This window comes from Rhinolophus hipposideros, assembly GCF_964194185.1.
Source record: "Rhinolophus hipposideros genome assembly, chromosome: 23".
Classification (NCBI taxonomy): domain Eukaryota; kingdom Metazoa; phylum Chordata; class Mammalia; order Chiroptera; family Rhinolophidae; genus Rhinolophus; species Rhinolophus hipposideros.
The window spans coordinates 22,115,563-22,131,006 of record NC_138069.1 but is presented as its reverse complement, the minus strand read 5'-3'; the positions used below and the strand labels follow the sequence as shown (position 1 = coordinate 22,131,006).

General features: G+C 39.9%; 1 protein-coding gene across 5 annotated transcripts in view; it reads left to right on the top strand.

Moving 5' to 3' along the window:
- The window catches only part of HTR4 (5-hydroxytryptamine receptor 4), a 160,674-nt gene that overhangs the window by 114,960 nt on the left and 30,270 nt on the right, over window positions 1-15,444 (top strand). For 2 of the 5 annotated variants that reach the window (XM_081035936.1, XM_081035935.1), the window contains one exon: window positions 5,437-5,607. The exons of the other annotated variants lie outside the window; for them this stretch is intronic. In XM_081035936.1, coding sequence (XP_080892062.1) covers window positions 5,437-5,607 — 171 coding nt within the window. The remainder of the gene's footprint in view (window positions 1-5,436; window positions 5,608-15,444) is intronic. 5 annotated transcript variants of the gene reach the window in all.

Below are 15,444 nucleotides of genomic sequence, written 5' to 3'. Positions count from 1 at the left end.
AAGGTTGTTTGTTTGAAACCTGAATCCACTAGAGCGTAAGCCATGCCAGGAAAGGAATCCTGCCTGTTCTATTTACTGCTACATACCAAATACTCAATCTGTTGCCTGATATATAGTACGAACTTAAACTCTTGATGAATGAATTAACAAGCCATACAATTAATTCTCCAGATCAACTGTATTAACATGATTTAAGAAAAATTTACATTTTTCTTAAAAATCCCACAAGCAGGACATCATCAAATTCAGATGAACTCAAGAAATCTAAAACCTAAACCATCAAAAGTAAAATCAGATGTTATTCTGCTACTCCTACCCCTAGCCTCTATTTTTCTTGGTGTTTATGCTGCTTTAGACTATAGAATTCCTTTTTTTTAAATTCCTTATTTCTTATAGGAATAAGACCAAATATTCCTTAAGGGTAGAAAGAAACCCTGGCTTTCTTTTATTTATGTACCAAATAGTCCCTTACACACTCTTTACAAAATAGTAGATGATCAAATGATCGAGACACTTTTGCTGATGAAATGTCTTCATGATTTTCTTCAGGTTAATGAAAGATTAAAACATTCAAAATCGAAAATCGTCTGTTTTTTAAATTGTTTTTCTTGAGACTCTAAAAAGTATAGAGGACTTAGTCTTCAACCCAAGATTCACATTGGAGAAAGCCAGATCATGACAACGCTCTGAAATTGTGGGGTCTTTTTCTTCTTAAAGTCTTTCTAAAAGAGTGGAATTTCATTTTTCCAGGTGGAAATAAAACACAGGCTAATCTGGCTCCAGTGTTTTAAACTAATAGGTTCCATCCTTATGGTCCTCGGACTTACATAACATTTTATCATTAAACAAGCAGATGGGTAGCCAGTGAAATAAAATATGCATTTGCAAGACATTCTACAGGACTTTGATCACTCAGATTGTACTAATGTACACCGTAGAAGAGATGTATATAGTTGTCATTGGTTTTCTGTTGGACAAGAAGTGAAGATACCATTTGGTTGGCTGATGAATAGTTTTTCTAGATATATAGGCTACATAGCCTTCTAAAAATAGTTTCCAAACATGAATTATTGTCATATAAATGTTTCTTTGGCCACTTTTAATTTGTATGCATACGTATACACATATAAGAAAGAGGCATGATGCCCGTATGTGGGCAGTGGATTCTAAGAGGTTCATCTTGTTGGAGAACTGATTCTTAGTGAATTTGGAGCCGGCCTCCGTCTCCTTGTCACATCCTTAACCTGGCTCTGTAGCGGTTTTCCTCACCCACCAGTATCTCTCTTAGTCTTATAGGAGTCATTTTATCATTCTAGGACACTCATATAAAACATAATGGTAGAGAAGGGAAGAAATAACCCAATGAGAAAACATTGTCTGCTTTCCTACTCAAGTCAGGAATAAGACAAAGATCGCGTGTCACCCTTACTGTTCAACTTTGTACACGCAAAACCCAAAAGGCAGAAAAAAAGAAACGCAAGGTGTAAAAACTGGGGGGGAAAGAGTGAATATGCCACTATTCATAAACAATATGATCACCTACCAGGAAAATCCTCCATAAACTGTGAAAACTAAGATATTTCACAAGGAATTCCAGACATTAGATACTAGACTCCTACATCTCAGAAATAACCAATGAGAACGGGAATTAGGAAAAGCACTACCATCCGTAGAAGCAATAACTAAAGTTACTTGAAAAATGTAAGAGAAATGTGAGACATTTATTGAGGGAAACCTTAAAACTTTCCTACAGAGAAGAGCAGGGATACAGCCGTTCTCTGTGAATCCAGATGAAATTGCTATAAAATCCACATTTTCTTTTGAAATCACAGGAAACTCATCCCAAGTCCAGATTTGCAAATTCTGGAACTTGAGCATCTAATGTGCCAGACACTGTGCATGAGGTAGGAGATATAAAGACAAATGAGAGTTGATGTCTTACTGAGCTCAGAGCCTAACTGAGGAAAGAGACACATGAACAAGTAATCATGGTACAGTGGACATCCCTGGAGTTGTGCACGGGTTCAATGGTAGTTAATTGCTACTAACCAACAGTTTCCTTATCATCGCTGGTGATGGTCATCTAACATCTACTGAATTCCTGCAATGAGAGAACCTTACGACTTCATGAGCCTTCTCAATGGCTGAGCAACTCTAGAGTTTAAAAGTCTTCTCCCTACTGGCTCTAGTGCCTTGAGCAAGATAAAACCCAGCTACGTCTTTTTTATTGAAATAACCCTTTCTGTATAGTTTAGTTGTATGTCCCTTCTGAGGCTTTTCTTTCAAAAGCTAAATATCCAAATTTCTTCCATTACTGTCCATGCAATATGGTTGAAGGCTTGGAGAACATAATTGTGTCCCCTTATTTGTAGCCTTTATTTTCCTTGATCATTTTCCCTTAAAAGTATGGTCAGCAGACCACTCACATTGGAATCACCTGGGAACTTAGTAAAAACACAGAATCTTGGGTGCTATTCATTGAATTGGGGCAGATTAGGGGAAATTATGTTTTTCCAAGATGACTTTTATGCATATTAAACTTTTGAGAACCACAATCCTGGATTTTCATGAATTGGAACGGTCCAATGTTTGCTGGCATTGATTGTGCTTTCAGGATTAGGACACACAATTTTTAGGTTCTTTCAGATTCTCTTAGAGGGTAATAATTTAATCTGATGTTAACTAGCAAAATAGGGAAAAAATTCCTTTGGAAGCTTGCCTCAGATCAATCATTCTTCAAGCCAAGTGACATTCCCCACTGGGGAGGTATAGTGCAACCATATAGACCAGGGGTGTCCAAACTTTATTCAACCTTTTTCACCAAGGGCCATATGCGGTAAAATACACAAACAGCCAGGCCACTCACTCGAGGTGAAGTATGTATTGCCTCACCTGGTTTATTTAAGCAAACTAAATATATTTTTGGAATTTGCTGCGGGCCAATGAACAATGGATTGTGGGCCACAGTTGGCCGCGGGCCGCAGTTTGGACACCCCTAATATAGACTGTCGCCATATGGATGACTGGTGATAGGAACAAGCCATATTGATTTGTCTTGAGGTTCTTTGGGGATTTGACTCTGGAGTTCTTTGTCCATTGGATAAATGCCGAGGGGCTGGCCAGCCTTATTCACTGCTGTATCCTCAGAATCTAGTAAAGTACCTGAAACATTGTGAGGCTTGACAAGGGGAAGGAGGAATGCTTCTGTCTGTTGTCCCCTGGCTTAGCTTCTCTTCTGTTTAACTGTCTCTGTGAAGGTTAGCCCCTATGATCCAAGGCAGAGTAGGGACTGGGGTGCTGACGGTAACCTTAGAATAGAGATTTTCTTCAAGTGAAATCCCCTGAGGATTCCAGTTTTGGCTTCTTGGGTAAATAATCCCCGTTCTGCCTTTCTCACTACTTCATTGTGAAAATCAAACAAGATAATGGATGTGAAATTGCTTTGCTAACTGCAAAGCTCTGTCCTCATGGGAGAGATAATCATGTTACAAGAACAGAATGTTGATAAGTTAGGTAACAGAAGCAGCGATTGTTAAAGCTTAGCTTTAGAGGTGGTTTTCTTTACTATCATGCCAGGTTAGATCTCTTCCCTGGTTCCCCAAGTTTAGACCTTGTTCAACCCTAGGATACTCACCCAGTTCCTGAGAAGGCTGAAAATTTCTGAAAGCACGTCCAAAGAATTTGTTGTCTTACCTAACTTGGCTCTTTGCTACCATCCTCCATTATCCACCGGCAGTAACCCTAATAAACCGGTTTTCCATTGATTTGGAGATCCCTAGAGCTATGCTGTCCAATAGGATAACCTCTAAATGCATTCCAAGTGCTCAGTAGCCACATGTTGTGGGTGGCTATCGGATTAGAGAGCACAAGTGTAGGATATTTCCAGCACCACAAAGAGTTGTATTGGACAGAACAGCTTTGGAGCTATGGGAGTCTTCTGCCTGGAAGGAGGCATTATACACTTTCCCTCAAACTTGCTCTTATCAACCAAAGCTCAATAATAAAGAAACCGATGTTCTAGTGGATGTGCTATGTAAGCCTGTCTTTGACATTTCCATGCGCAAGACTAGTATGTTCAGATTTATATATGGAATAGAAGAGGAAAATACGAGGATAGAGAAAAATGGAGAGTGAGGAAGAGGCAATGAGAATGAAGCTCCCACAAAAAACTGTAGAACAACAAAAAATTCTTCCCTGTTATTGCCCTTTGTTTTCTTTATAAATAACAATGATCTAAATTTATAATTGTATTTATTTTCTCTCTTCTTGTTTATTATCTATCTCCCCAGTCAGACTCTCAGTATTAAGCACAGGTAACATATCCACGTTATGCCTAAAAGTTCCCCTAGAATGTACCATATTGATCAATTAATTACATTTATTTGTTGAATGAATGGATGCTTTTACCAGGTCCTATTGTTCACCTGAACGATATATACCCAAATAAGTTTTCACTACTTTGAAAATATTTATTAATGCCATAATTGGAATAGTTGGGTTTTTTTTCACTGTGAAACCACTTGCCAACTTTTAATTTCAACACATCAGAAATCCCCTTTTAAATGAATGTTTCCACACTGTGGGTTGGGGGGATTACCCTGGATGAAAAAATAATTTAGGTTTGATTTACTTTGGATCCTTGGAGTATTCTGCTAATGTTAGAAAGTTGTTTGACATTTAAAAGCCATTTTTCGGCCTTTACCTTGAACTTTGGAGGTTGCAATTGGATTCAACATTTACCTGATTGTTTTGAGCCAAAGAAGACTTAATCTGGGTGAATCAAAGATGGATGAGAGTGACCTTGCCTTATCTGCCCCGACCTCCTCCATGGCTGGCTACATAATTTGTAGGCCCAACAAAAAATGAAAATACGGGACCTTTTTTGTTCAGAGGGCAGGAAAAAAATTGCCATTAAAAGTATTAAAATATAAAGCCTTTTTCTTTCATCCGCAGTCTTTCTCTCAACCTGTCATGTCATGGTGTGCTTATTTGCTTTTTACCTTTTCTACAGTAGAAAAATAAAATAGAATTGTACATTATTAGTATAAATCTATCATGCATCTTTATATTGTACAATGCCAGCTTTAAATGCAAATATAGGAACGTTAAACTTATATGTGAAATCGCCAAAATTCTGCAACTAGCACAAATTTTATTTTGTAGTTCAGACATGCTTACATATTTGTTTTTACCAGACAGTGCACAAAACTAATGCAACTGTTTTTATTTCACTTCTTGATACACACTCATACTACTAACATTCTACCTTCAGCTTACTGATGAGTAAAGAAGGACTGAAAGTGAAAGGAGCCATGGTTGCCCTCTTATCCCTTCTTTCTATGTCAGTATCTTTAGCCCAAGTGCTTGGCTAATACAGGGAAGCAACACGAGTGAGAAAAGACTTGATAGGGTTCTCTGGTGGTTCTTGTTTCTTAGAACATCACTGCCTTCTTTCTGCATTTGGCAAGTTGTGGATCAAATGGAAAACGTGGCCTCTCGGGGCTGTCAGCATTCCCAATTACTAAGTCACAGATGTGTTGATATGAAACGTGAGCCCAGAATTCTAGTGAATCCATGGAATTCGGCAAGACTCAAAGTGAATACGAGGTAAGCTGTGTGGAGGCTGTGTGGTGTGGTGCATGTTATAGAAGCTGCCAACAGACGATGGAAGAAAGGAAAATGCTTCATATGTATAAAGTGTTTACCGTGTATTGGCTTTGAGTCTTCTAAACTATGCCTCGTGGGTCTGCCAGGATTCCGTGCTCATGAGTCGTAGCTAATGTGATTGGACAACAAGGAACATGTCGCACACATCACCTCTGCTCATGTGCGTGCTCCATTGTCCCTTCAGACTTCACAAGTTCAAAAATAAAGTTATAAAGAATTTCAAGGCAATAACAAGTAGAGCATTAAAGCAAGCTCTGGGTTCCTGTGTGACTGCACTGGTCACACAACTGTGAAGCTGGCTCTATCCCCAGTCCTGCCCCAATTTCCACCTAAAGCAGCCTCTCAAAAAACAATGTTCTTGTTTATGATCATGCCAGGAAAACAGTAGAATAATAACATCAGGAGAGCTCCACTTGCCTCACCGAATACTCAGAATTAGAAAAGTTAGTGCTGTTTGTACCTGCTAAAAACCAAGTGGCTTAGGCTGCCCTCCAGGATTCCCACTTCCAGGCAAAAGTGCTGGGGCCTAAACATCATCCCCTCCACTGACACATATTGTCCAGAAAAGTCCCTGCCTCTGACTTAGAGGAAGGAGAACTTTGGTAAGTTACTGAAGGGGCTTCCCACCCTGTGTAGCACAATGCTTGTCGGTTCTAGAGTCTGGCACACCTGGGTTTCCATCCTGTCTGAGATCTGTCATTTACTATTCACATAATCTTCAGCATGTGACCAAACATCTCTGAGTCTCTGTTTCCTCATCTCTAAAGTGGGAACAATATTAGAACCTGTCTCCTAAGGCTTTTGTTAAGGTTCAGTATGATATAACATATGTGCAGAGCTGAGCCCAGCTCCTGTTACACAGAAAGCACTCAATGAACGGAAGCTGCTACAATTGCTGTTCTTATAATTGTATGCATGACATCGTTCATATCTTGGTTAAACAACCTTCTCCAGTTATTTTCTCAGCTTCCTGATTAGCGTTTCTTAATAAATGAGTCGATAGAAATCTCTGTGGTCTAAACACTGTTCCTTAAACAAGGAATGCAGAGCTCCCTCTGCTAGAAGAAAAGCCAGAAATGAATTAAATTAAATGAATCACACTGTGCATAAATAATTGTTTAACTAACATGAGAAAAAGCTCTTTTCTTGGGAATATCATGCCCTGTGCCATACGGTTGGGACTGTTATTGGGACTTCTGGCTTTTAAATTACCTGTAGGCAATTCCTGACCCAACATAAAATATGCTAACTGTATCAAACAAGTTGGGTATATTCTGTGTGTATTTTTCCCACTTTGGCTCTGCAGGTGCCACTGTTGTTTGGGTGTTAAGGTTCTGTGTGCCTGCCCTCTGAGATCGGTGCCCACAATACAGAGGGATTGTGCATTCCACCCTGTGGGGCAAATCCCCAAACAACACCCAGTTCAGAGATGGCCAAGGTGTTTTATCCGAGCTCCAGAATGGAGGCTGTGTGGTGTGGTGCTCTGACCCTCGACCCTGGCTATCCACTAGTCACCTGGGGACTCTTAAACAATCCCAAGCTTCGGTTGCACTTGTAGAGATTTTATTTTAATTGGTCCAGGTGGGGACCAGAAGTGCACGTTTTAGGAGCTCTTAATGGGCAGCAGAATTGAGAATTACTGGTGCAGTAGAAAGAGAAAGAAGCCTGTCTTCTAACCTACTTCTAATCTTGGAGAGATGATCACCAAGCAGCCATCATCTCTCTCAGTACCAATAAAATGGGGAAGTTGAAGTAGATAATGCTTCACATGTAGGCCTAGCTTCATGTCTTAAGCAAATGAGATAGTGTGTGTTTAAACCAGTGGTTCTCAATTGGAGACCACTTTGTTTACCAGGGCACATTTTGCATGTCTAGAGTCATTTTTGGTTGTCATAATTGGTGGAGGTGCCCGGCATCTAGTGATGAAGGGCAGGGATGCTGCTCAACATCTGAAAATGCATGGTACCACCTCCCACCCTCAAAGAATTGTCTGGCCCCAAATTTCAAAATAGTGCTGAGGTTGAGAAGCCTTGCTTTAAACAAATCCTCTGGGCTTTGCAACACAGACCCTCCTTACCACTGCCAGCAGACAGCAGGAGAGGGTTTTGAGCAATACCAGGAGGTGTCAATGATTTTACCTGCACTTCAGTGTAGCCCCTGCACCATTTGGCCCCTCTTAATCCACATCCATTTCCAGGACAAAATAAGAAGAAGAGAAAAAAAAAAAAAACCTGTAGAAGGCAATTGGTGTTGTTTCTGGTAGTAAAGGCCCCGCATTTCTGTGTTTAGAGTGCCGGCAGTAACCTTGCAGATAAGCCCTTTCCACAAGGCAGGCTCTATGAGCTTGTTCTCTTACAGCATGTACTTGGCAGGGACACAGCCGTCCCAATTTAGTCAGAGCAGCTGTTCAGGAAGGAATCGCCTCCAAAGCACACGAAGAGAGCCACCAGAAAAACCACACCCCCGTGTACATGAGTGTGTAGTCCGCAATGCAATGATGCTGGTTCTTGGCCCATGGAAGTCGTAAAGCTTCTTTTTCTATTGGATGTCGACAAACTAGAGTGTGTCCGGAAGAGAGTTAACACCAGGATTTTTTTTGTGGAATTCATGACATATGAAGAACAACGTCAGGAACTGGGGCTACTGAGCTTAGGGTTTAAAGAAGATCCAGATCATAACATTTTTTTTTTTTATGTCTGTAAGGGCTGTTGTGGAAAACAGGGACTTGACTTGTTCTGCATGGTCCGAAGAGAGAGAGATAGGGACAAGGGATTGAGATTTTAAGAATACATATTTTACTACACAATGGAATGGATTGTCTTCTTAGAGAGTTCCTAATAAAGTAGAAGGAGAAAGTTGGATGACCACCAGTCACGTAGAAGTGTTGACTGACCATCAGTCACTGAAGCATTGACTGATCATTAGTCAGCATTGCTGAGGAAGAGCCGGGAGATTGAAGGAGATGGTCTCAGACCCTTCCTTTGTGATTGTGTGGGTCACAGAACTATGGTGGTCCTCCCACAGTGCATGAGAGAGCAAAACCTACTTCAGCCAGCATAACAGTTGAAGCTAGAGAACTTCTGGAAAGATTACAGTGAGAAGAAATGTGGCAGAGGTGATACTGTCGATTTCAGGGTCCATTTTTGTTTTCCTTTATGATTCGTCTGGCAGCCTGTGGCTGGTGGAAAATTTAGACACATCTAAGCAAGAACTACCTCCTCAGCCTCTATGGATGCTCTGTGGTACATAGCCGATTTGATGCCTGAGATTCCGTTTGAGGAAAATATTGTCATATCTAGCCATCAGGATAAATTTCGGTTGTTTGAGGCTTTATTATGAACAGAATTGCCATTTAATGATTTGTAGGGAGACGAAGCCCTGGGTTGGGATTAAAAAACATGCCGTCGGTCTGGTTTTCACGGTCTTCCCTTTTCACAGAGAGAGTTAGGACCAGGCCTTCAGGCTGGGGAAAGAACAAGACAGGATACCAGTCTAGGAGGAAGCAGAGGACTGGTGAAGCAGTTTAGTGTTATGGCTAGCAGCATAGGACTTGGTATTTGATGGACCTTAGTTTGACTTCAGGACCTACCAGTTTGAGTCTGTGTAATCCTGGGCAAGTTACTTGACCTCTCAGTGCCTAGCTTTCTTCCTGTGCAAAATAGAGGTAAAGCTGGTTCTTGCCTCATAAGACTGTTGTCAGGGTTGTGTGAAATATTGTACAGGTAACCCCCGTAAAACATGGCACTTCTATAACCTGGCTTTGCTCTAACACGGTTCGAGAATTGGGGGAAACCCTCGTACAACATGGCATCCTAGAACACGTTTCACTCTAACACAGTTTGAGAATTAGAGAAATCCCTGAACAACACGGAGCGTAATAAGAGCTTTTAAGAGCAAAAGATATTTGAAATTTTTCATTCAAGTGTGCATGTCGTATCAGATTTGACTGCAGAATTTTAAAATTTATTAGAATTTTAAATCCATTTTGTTTGTGGAGTACTAAGTTCAGAGGATGAAGATACCTTGTCAAAAAGAAAACGCCCTCGGTTAATGGTGCTTAGTAGTGATGACGAAGAAACATTATTTAATACACATTAATGTTATACTTTGGGTGAAAATTGTTTTAACAAAGATCTCTTAATTATAAAAATATAGTAGTATTTTTTTTTTAATGTTTGGAACCCAGCCCTCTTTTTTGTACTTGTTCTTTGTTTCGTATAACATGGATTCGAATAACACGGCATTTTTTAGGAACCTAACAACCGTGTCGTACGGGGTTACCTGTGCATGTAGAGCCTGGAACACATAAGTTATTGATAAAGTGTGTTCTCATTGTCCTCCTCATCATTTTTTAAAGGCAAAATATCAGGCAAAAGACAGGTTAGTATAGGCTTCTATTCCTGGAACACTGGTTCATTGTCAGCACAGGGTCTGAAAGGAAATGTTTGGTGTCAAAATCATCATGATATCCTCCTGATAAGGGACAGAATAGTTCCTGAGTAATTAGTTCAGAAGGAGAGGGGGAAAGTACTTTTATTGTAAGGATAGGGGAACTGTGGAGAAGGAGAGATCTGGAAAGTTCTAGCTGCTATCCTATTGGAAAATCATCTTCAACCCCTGAGTGAGGAAACCCAATAGAATGGCTCTAGTTATAGAATCAAACCAACTGAGTGTGTTCTGGGTTTATTGTCAACCAAAGTGCTAAGAACTTGCTTTTCACGAAATGATTTCAGAACTGTCTTTTCTCATTTCCATGACTATTTTAGGTTATTTTTAACACGATTCTTAGAAATATTTCACAGTTAGAATTGTTTTTGAAGAGGTTTTTATTCTCTAAGAAATGGGTGAATCTATATTTTGATAAACCTAACAAACATATTCGGTGCCTGCTTATGTTTCTTTTATCCTTCTCTGACTTTTATTTCCTTTGCAAGCTGGTATAATGAAAAATTTTTTCCTCTATTTATGGATGCTTTAAGGACTTTGGGGAAAGGAATATGTATATATGAATACACACACATATACTATATATGTATATACATACATACATAGGTATACACACATATGTACATAAATATCTGATTATCATGTATAGTAACTAGTTGCTTTAGGAATAATTTGGCTTTGGTTTCCTGGTCCAGACATTACTATCTTCACCTTCCTCATCTTCATCTTAGATCAACCATTTACTGAGCACTGGTTTATACACCAGGCATCAAGCTAGGTGCATTCCATATGTCATCTCTTTGAATCTTAATATAGTCTGCGGAGCAGGTGTTATGATTCCCATTTAATGATGAGGAAACTGAGACTCAGAGAGATTAAATGATTTGGCCAGTGTTTTCTATCTGATGAGTCGTAGGGTCAGGATTCTAATCCATGTTCATCTGATTTCAAAGCCCTTGCTGTTAGCCACTAAACTATGCTCCTTGTCAGCTTATTGAAAACTCTTGAAAAAATGCAGAACTTTTGATTCTTAGGCATGGGAAGGGCTTCAGAAGTCACCTGGTCAAATATCCCAACCAATGCAGTTATCTCTTCTACAACTTATCTGGTAGGTAGTTGTCTATCTTTCCTCCCAATGAGGGGTAGCTCATCATTATCCAAGGCAAGACAGTCTATGGTTTGAATAGCCGTAGTTGTTGCAAAATTAGATTAAATTTTACTTTCCTGTATCTTAGCATCGTCAAAACTTAGAGTTTTACAGCTAGAAGTGGTAACAACTCTAGCAGTCCAGTGGTTCTTAAACGTGTTTTTTTTTTTTAGGTGTAGAATTATTTTGTTCCAATAGACTCTTACGTGGAACTGTGAACAATAGAAGTAGAACTGCTTTGATCAAAACAGATGTTGATATGGGGGTATGTGTGCATAGAATCATGACCATTGACCGCATTCTGCCAGCACATCCTATGGCCCCTCCATGGTGTTATTTGTTAAAGTCTTGTTAGGAATGAGCTAAAATAGACTGTTGAACCCAATAATTTACAGATGAGAAAATTGAGCCTCAAAGGCTTAAGATGTTTGCTTAAGATCATGCTGGTATATCAGCAAAAGAACAAAGATCAGAATCCAAGTCTCAGAATGCCTAGCCCACATTCTCATTTATTCATTCATCCATTACCTTTTTATTACGTGCCTAATATGGTCCAGGTTCTGTTCTAGAAAGTGGGATACAACAGGGATCTAGACAGTTAAGATCCCTGCCATCAAGGAGCTCACAGTCAGGATTTTACCATCTCACTTCATTCTGATGGTGTAAGCTCTATTCTTGTGGACACCCCCTATACACACACACACACACACACACACACACACACACACACACACACACACAGTCAGACTACCCAGAAGGTGATTTAAAAATAACTGCAATAAATGCAGCCTCCTCTGCATTCAGTCCAGCTCATCCATGGCTTTCCAAAAGACGGGGTTGTAAGATTGTATGCATGGCTATTCACATATTTGGTGATTTTCGGGTGGCCATTCCCTGACAGGTGGCACATTATAATTTTTTTTGTACCTTTGATTTTATTTTGGGACCATGTATACAATATAATCATGGAGAGAGAAGCTGTTTCACATGTATCATTCAAGAGGATGGAAAGACCAGACAGGCACGTGGGATTTTAAATGGTAAATGCTAGCGGGGTGGAGTTGTAGTAGAATAACCTTGAGCACCATAGTGTGACTTGCAGTAGGAAGATGGTGAAGGGCATATAAAGTCCATCTTGCCTGACCCAATCTGGTTTTCCAGCTCATTTCCTTCAACTCTTCCCCAGCTTAACTCCCTGTGCAATAAGCATGCAAGATTGGTCCATTTCCCCCAAGTAAATAGTGAATTATCCTGCCTCTGAATTATTTCTGCTGCCTCAAATGCTCTTTCTGACTGTACTGCCTGGTACAAGCCAACTCATTCTCTGAGGCATGGTTCCAATACGAGCTCTTTAAACTTTCCTGATCCCTGCCCCCTCGATCTTCGAGTAATAACTAATCCCTTTCTCCTCTGGGCTCTCTTACCACCTGCTTCTCCTTCTCTTGGCAGCTGTAGGATCGTAAGTACTTTCATGCACCTGACACACCCTCCAGTCTCCAGGTATGTTTGACTTGGGCAAGTTATTAGGCCTCATTCCACTCAACCTGCACATAATAAAACTTATATGGTAGGATTGTTCTGAAAATTATATGAGCTACTGCGTGATTTGCTTAGCATAGTAATTGGCACATAATAAACAGTAAATGTTGGCTGTTTTTGTTACGGATCCAGGCTTTTCAGGCATTTTCTCCTACATATTTTTAGGTTCTATCATATAGAAATAGTTAAGCAGAAAAAGCAGGCAGAGAGTATGATCCTCCCAAAACTCAAAATTCCAATCTTTCGTCATTTAGGAACGGTGGTAGACAATAGAAAAAGAAAATCTCACAAGGAGATCGATTTGACCTTAGTTGCATGTGCATATCGAGAAGTAGGCAAGCAGTTGCACTGGCATTAGAATCAGCCATGACCACTGATTTGATCTTGCACTTTGGAGGGTTGAAACATGGATGTTTCTGAGGCTTCGACTTAAGGAGCCACATTTTGTCCCGAGGCCACAAGGTTAGGCATTCCGAACTGTACACACCCAGCTGTTTGGGGTCCTTTCTGCAAGTAGCACAACCCAGCAGAAAGAGCCCTGGCCTAGGATCCCTTAGCTTCCGCCCTAAGGATGTGTTGCTTCTGTGTCCTTGCCACGACATGGTCTCTGCAATTCCCTTTTCTTATCTCTCTGATAGGGGCTTTTGTCACTTGCCTGCTACCTTCACAATTTTTACCACATCAGCATTCCACCCAGGCTATTATAAACTTATTTGTCCTTCAACACATTCTGACTCTGAATGGATAGATTTGTAAAGGAAACTCTGTGTCATGACCTTACATGCAAAACCATGTAGAGAAGATGATTTAAAAATAAATGCAATGAAGGCAAAGCAAATTATTATTTGTGTAAGTTACTATTATTAAAGTTTAATTTGATCCTATTACTTTCTCTGAGCCTGAGACCTGCTCTCCATTCGTTAGGTATTAGAGACTTGTCAAAGCCCGAGTGGGGCCAAACTGAGTCTTTCTCTTTAAAATAAGCAGACACATCACCGCAATAAGGCATATAAATGGCAAATCACTGGGTTGTACAGTTGAAACTAACATAATATTGTAACTAATATAATATTGTCAACTGTAACTGAAAAATAAATTTTAAAAAACATAAGCTAAAAAAAGATTTAAAAAAATAATAAAATCAAGTAATCAGAAAGAGTGAAAGAAATGTTGAATCCCCTTCTATGACTCACATTATTTAATGCTGTGCCCATTGGTTGGCATGTCACCTGTATATCACGTCCCATGTTTGGGAAATACTGCATTGCCCGGAGTCAGTTCTATTCTGGTTGATAGTGAATCTAAAGATAAATAAACTGACCGAGGGCATTGCCTTTTGAGCAATGTAACTTACTGATAACTTAGTGTGTAGGCTCACTGTTTATAGACAATTCAATTAGTTTTTATTAGCTCATTGTACCCAAGCATTCTATTTTTCATCACATAGCGAACACCTAAAAATACATTGCTTGTGAATTTTGCATTTTTGCTTTCTCACATTCATGATTCATCACCAAGTCTTTTCTCATGTATTCTTCCTCAATGTCATGAAAACCAATGAATATCCCCTTGTCCACTTTGCTACAATGCACTGTTTGCCTGCATTTCAGTGTTTCCATGCCGAGCCCTTGTGGGGTATCACTGAGTGCCTCATACTCCTAGCTCTGGCCCTCGCCACTCTCCGGTACTTTCTCCTTACTGCTGCCGAAGTCTCTGGGTCTAAGCTCTGCCTCAGGTATGAGTAGGATGACTGGATATCCACCTTCTCAGGGAATCTCACACTCCCACGTACATAGGAATCATCTGAGAACACTTTTTAAATATGCAAATTTCTGCTCTCCCTACTGCTCTCCTCAGCCTGCTGTCAGAGGTCTGCTGTGGATACTGGGAATCTGTATTTGTTGTAGGTACCCACGATAATTCTGGTACAAATAGTCTCTGACCACTTTGTGAAAGATGACTTCACTAGTGATTCTTCTTTTCTCTTTCTCCTCCTCCTCCTTTTTCCTATTATTCTGGAAGACAGGTAATTTATTTCATCAACTGTTAATACTAAATTTCATCACAGAACTCTTCCCACCACACAAAAGATTTCCATGTTTCCCAATGGACTGAATTCCTGGTTTGAGAAGCAGAATGCCTGGTTTATAGCACTGAATTCGCCCCTAGCCACATCAACCAATTCATACCCCTATACTGACCTCCTTCCTCTTCTAAAATTGGAATAATATTCTGTACCCTTCGTCCTTAAAGATTTGTGTTGATGATTAAATGTGGAAAAAGATATTAAAAAATGCTTCATAAATTGTAGAGGACTTCTACTAAAACACTATTAAAACAAGAAACTGCATTTTAAAATTACTGTTAAAATATCGGAGATTCTTTTTTTAATGATGTTTTGCATCAGAGATTTTGAGCAACTCTGCCAATGTTTCTGATCAAGCATATGGTTGAGGAGAGATAGTTGTGATCTCGCTGCATTTTAAGTTGTGACATCTCAGCCCCCTCCCCCACCATCCTACCCTACCCAGATACATTCAACAGTTTTGCAATGTAATTTCACAGATTCAGAAATTGAGGTTTTTCAGGATCTTGACTACAAATCCAAAAATCACCCCCCTTGTGTTTCCAGTGAAACCTCTTCC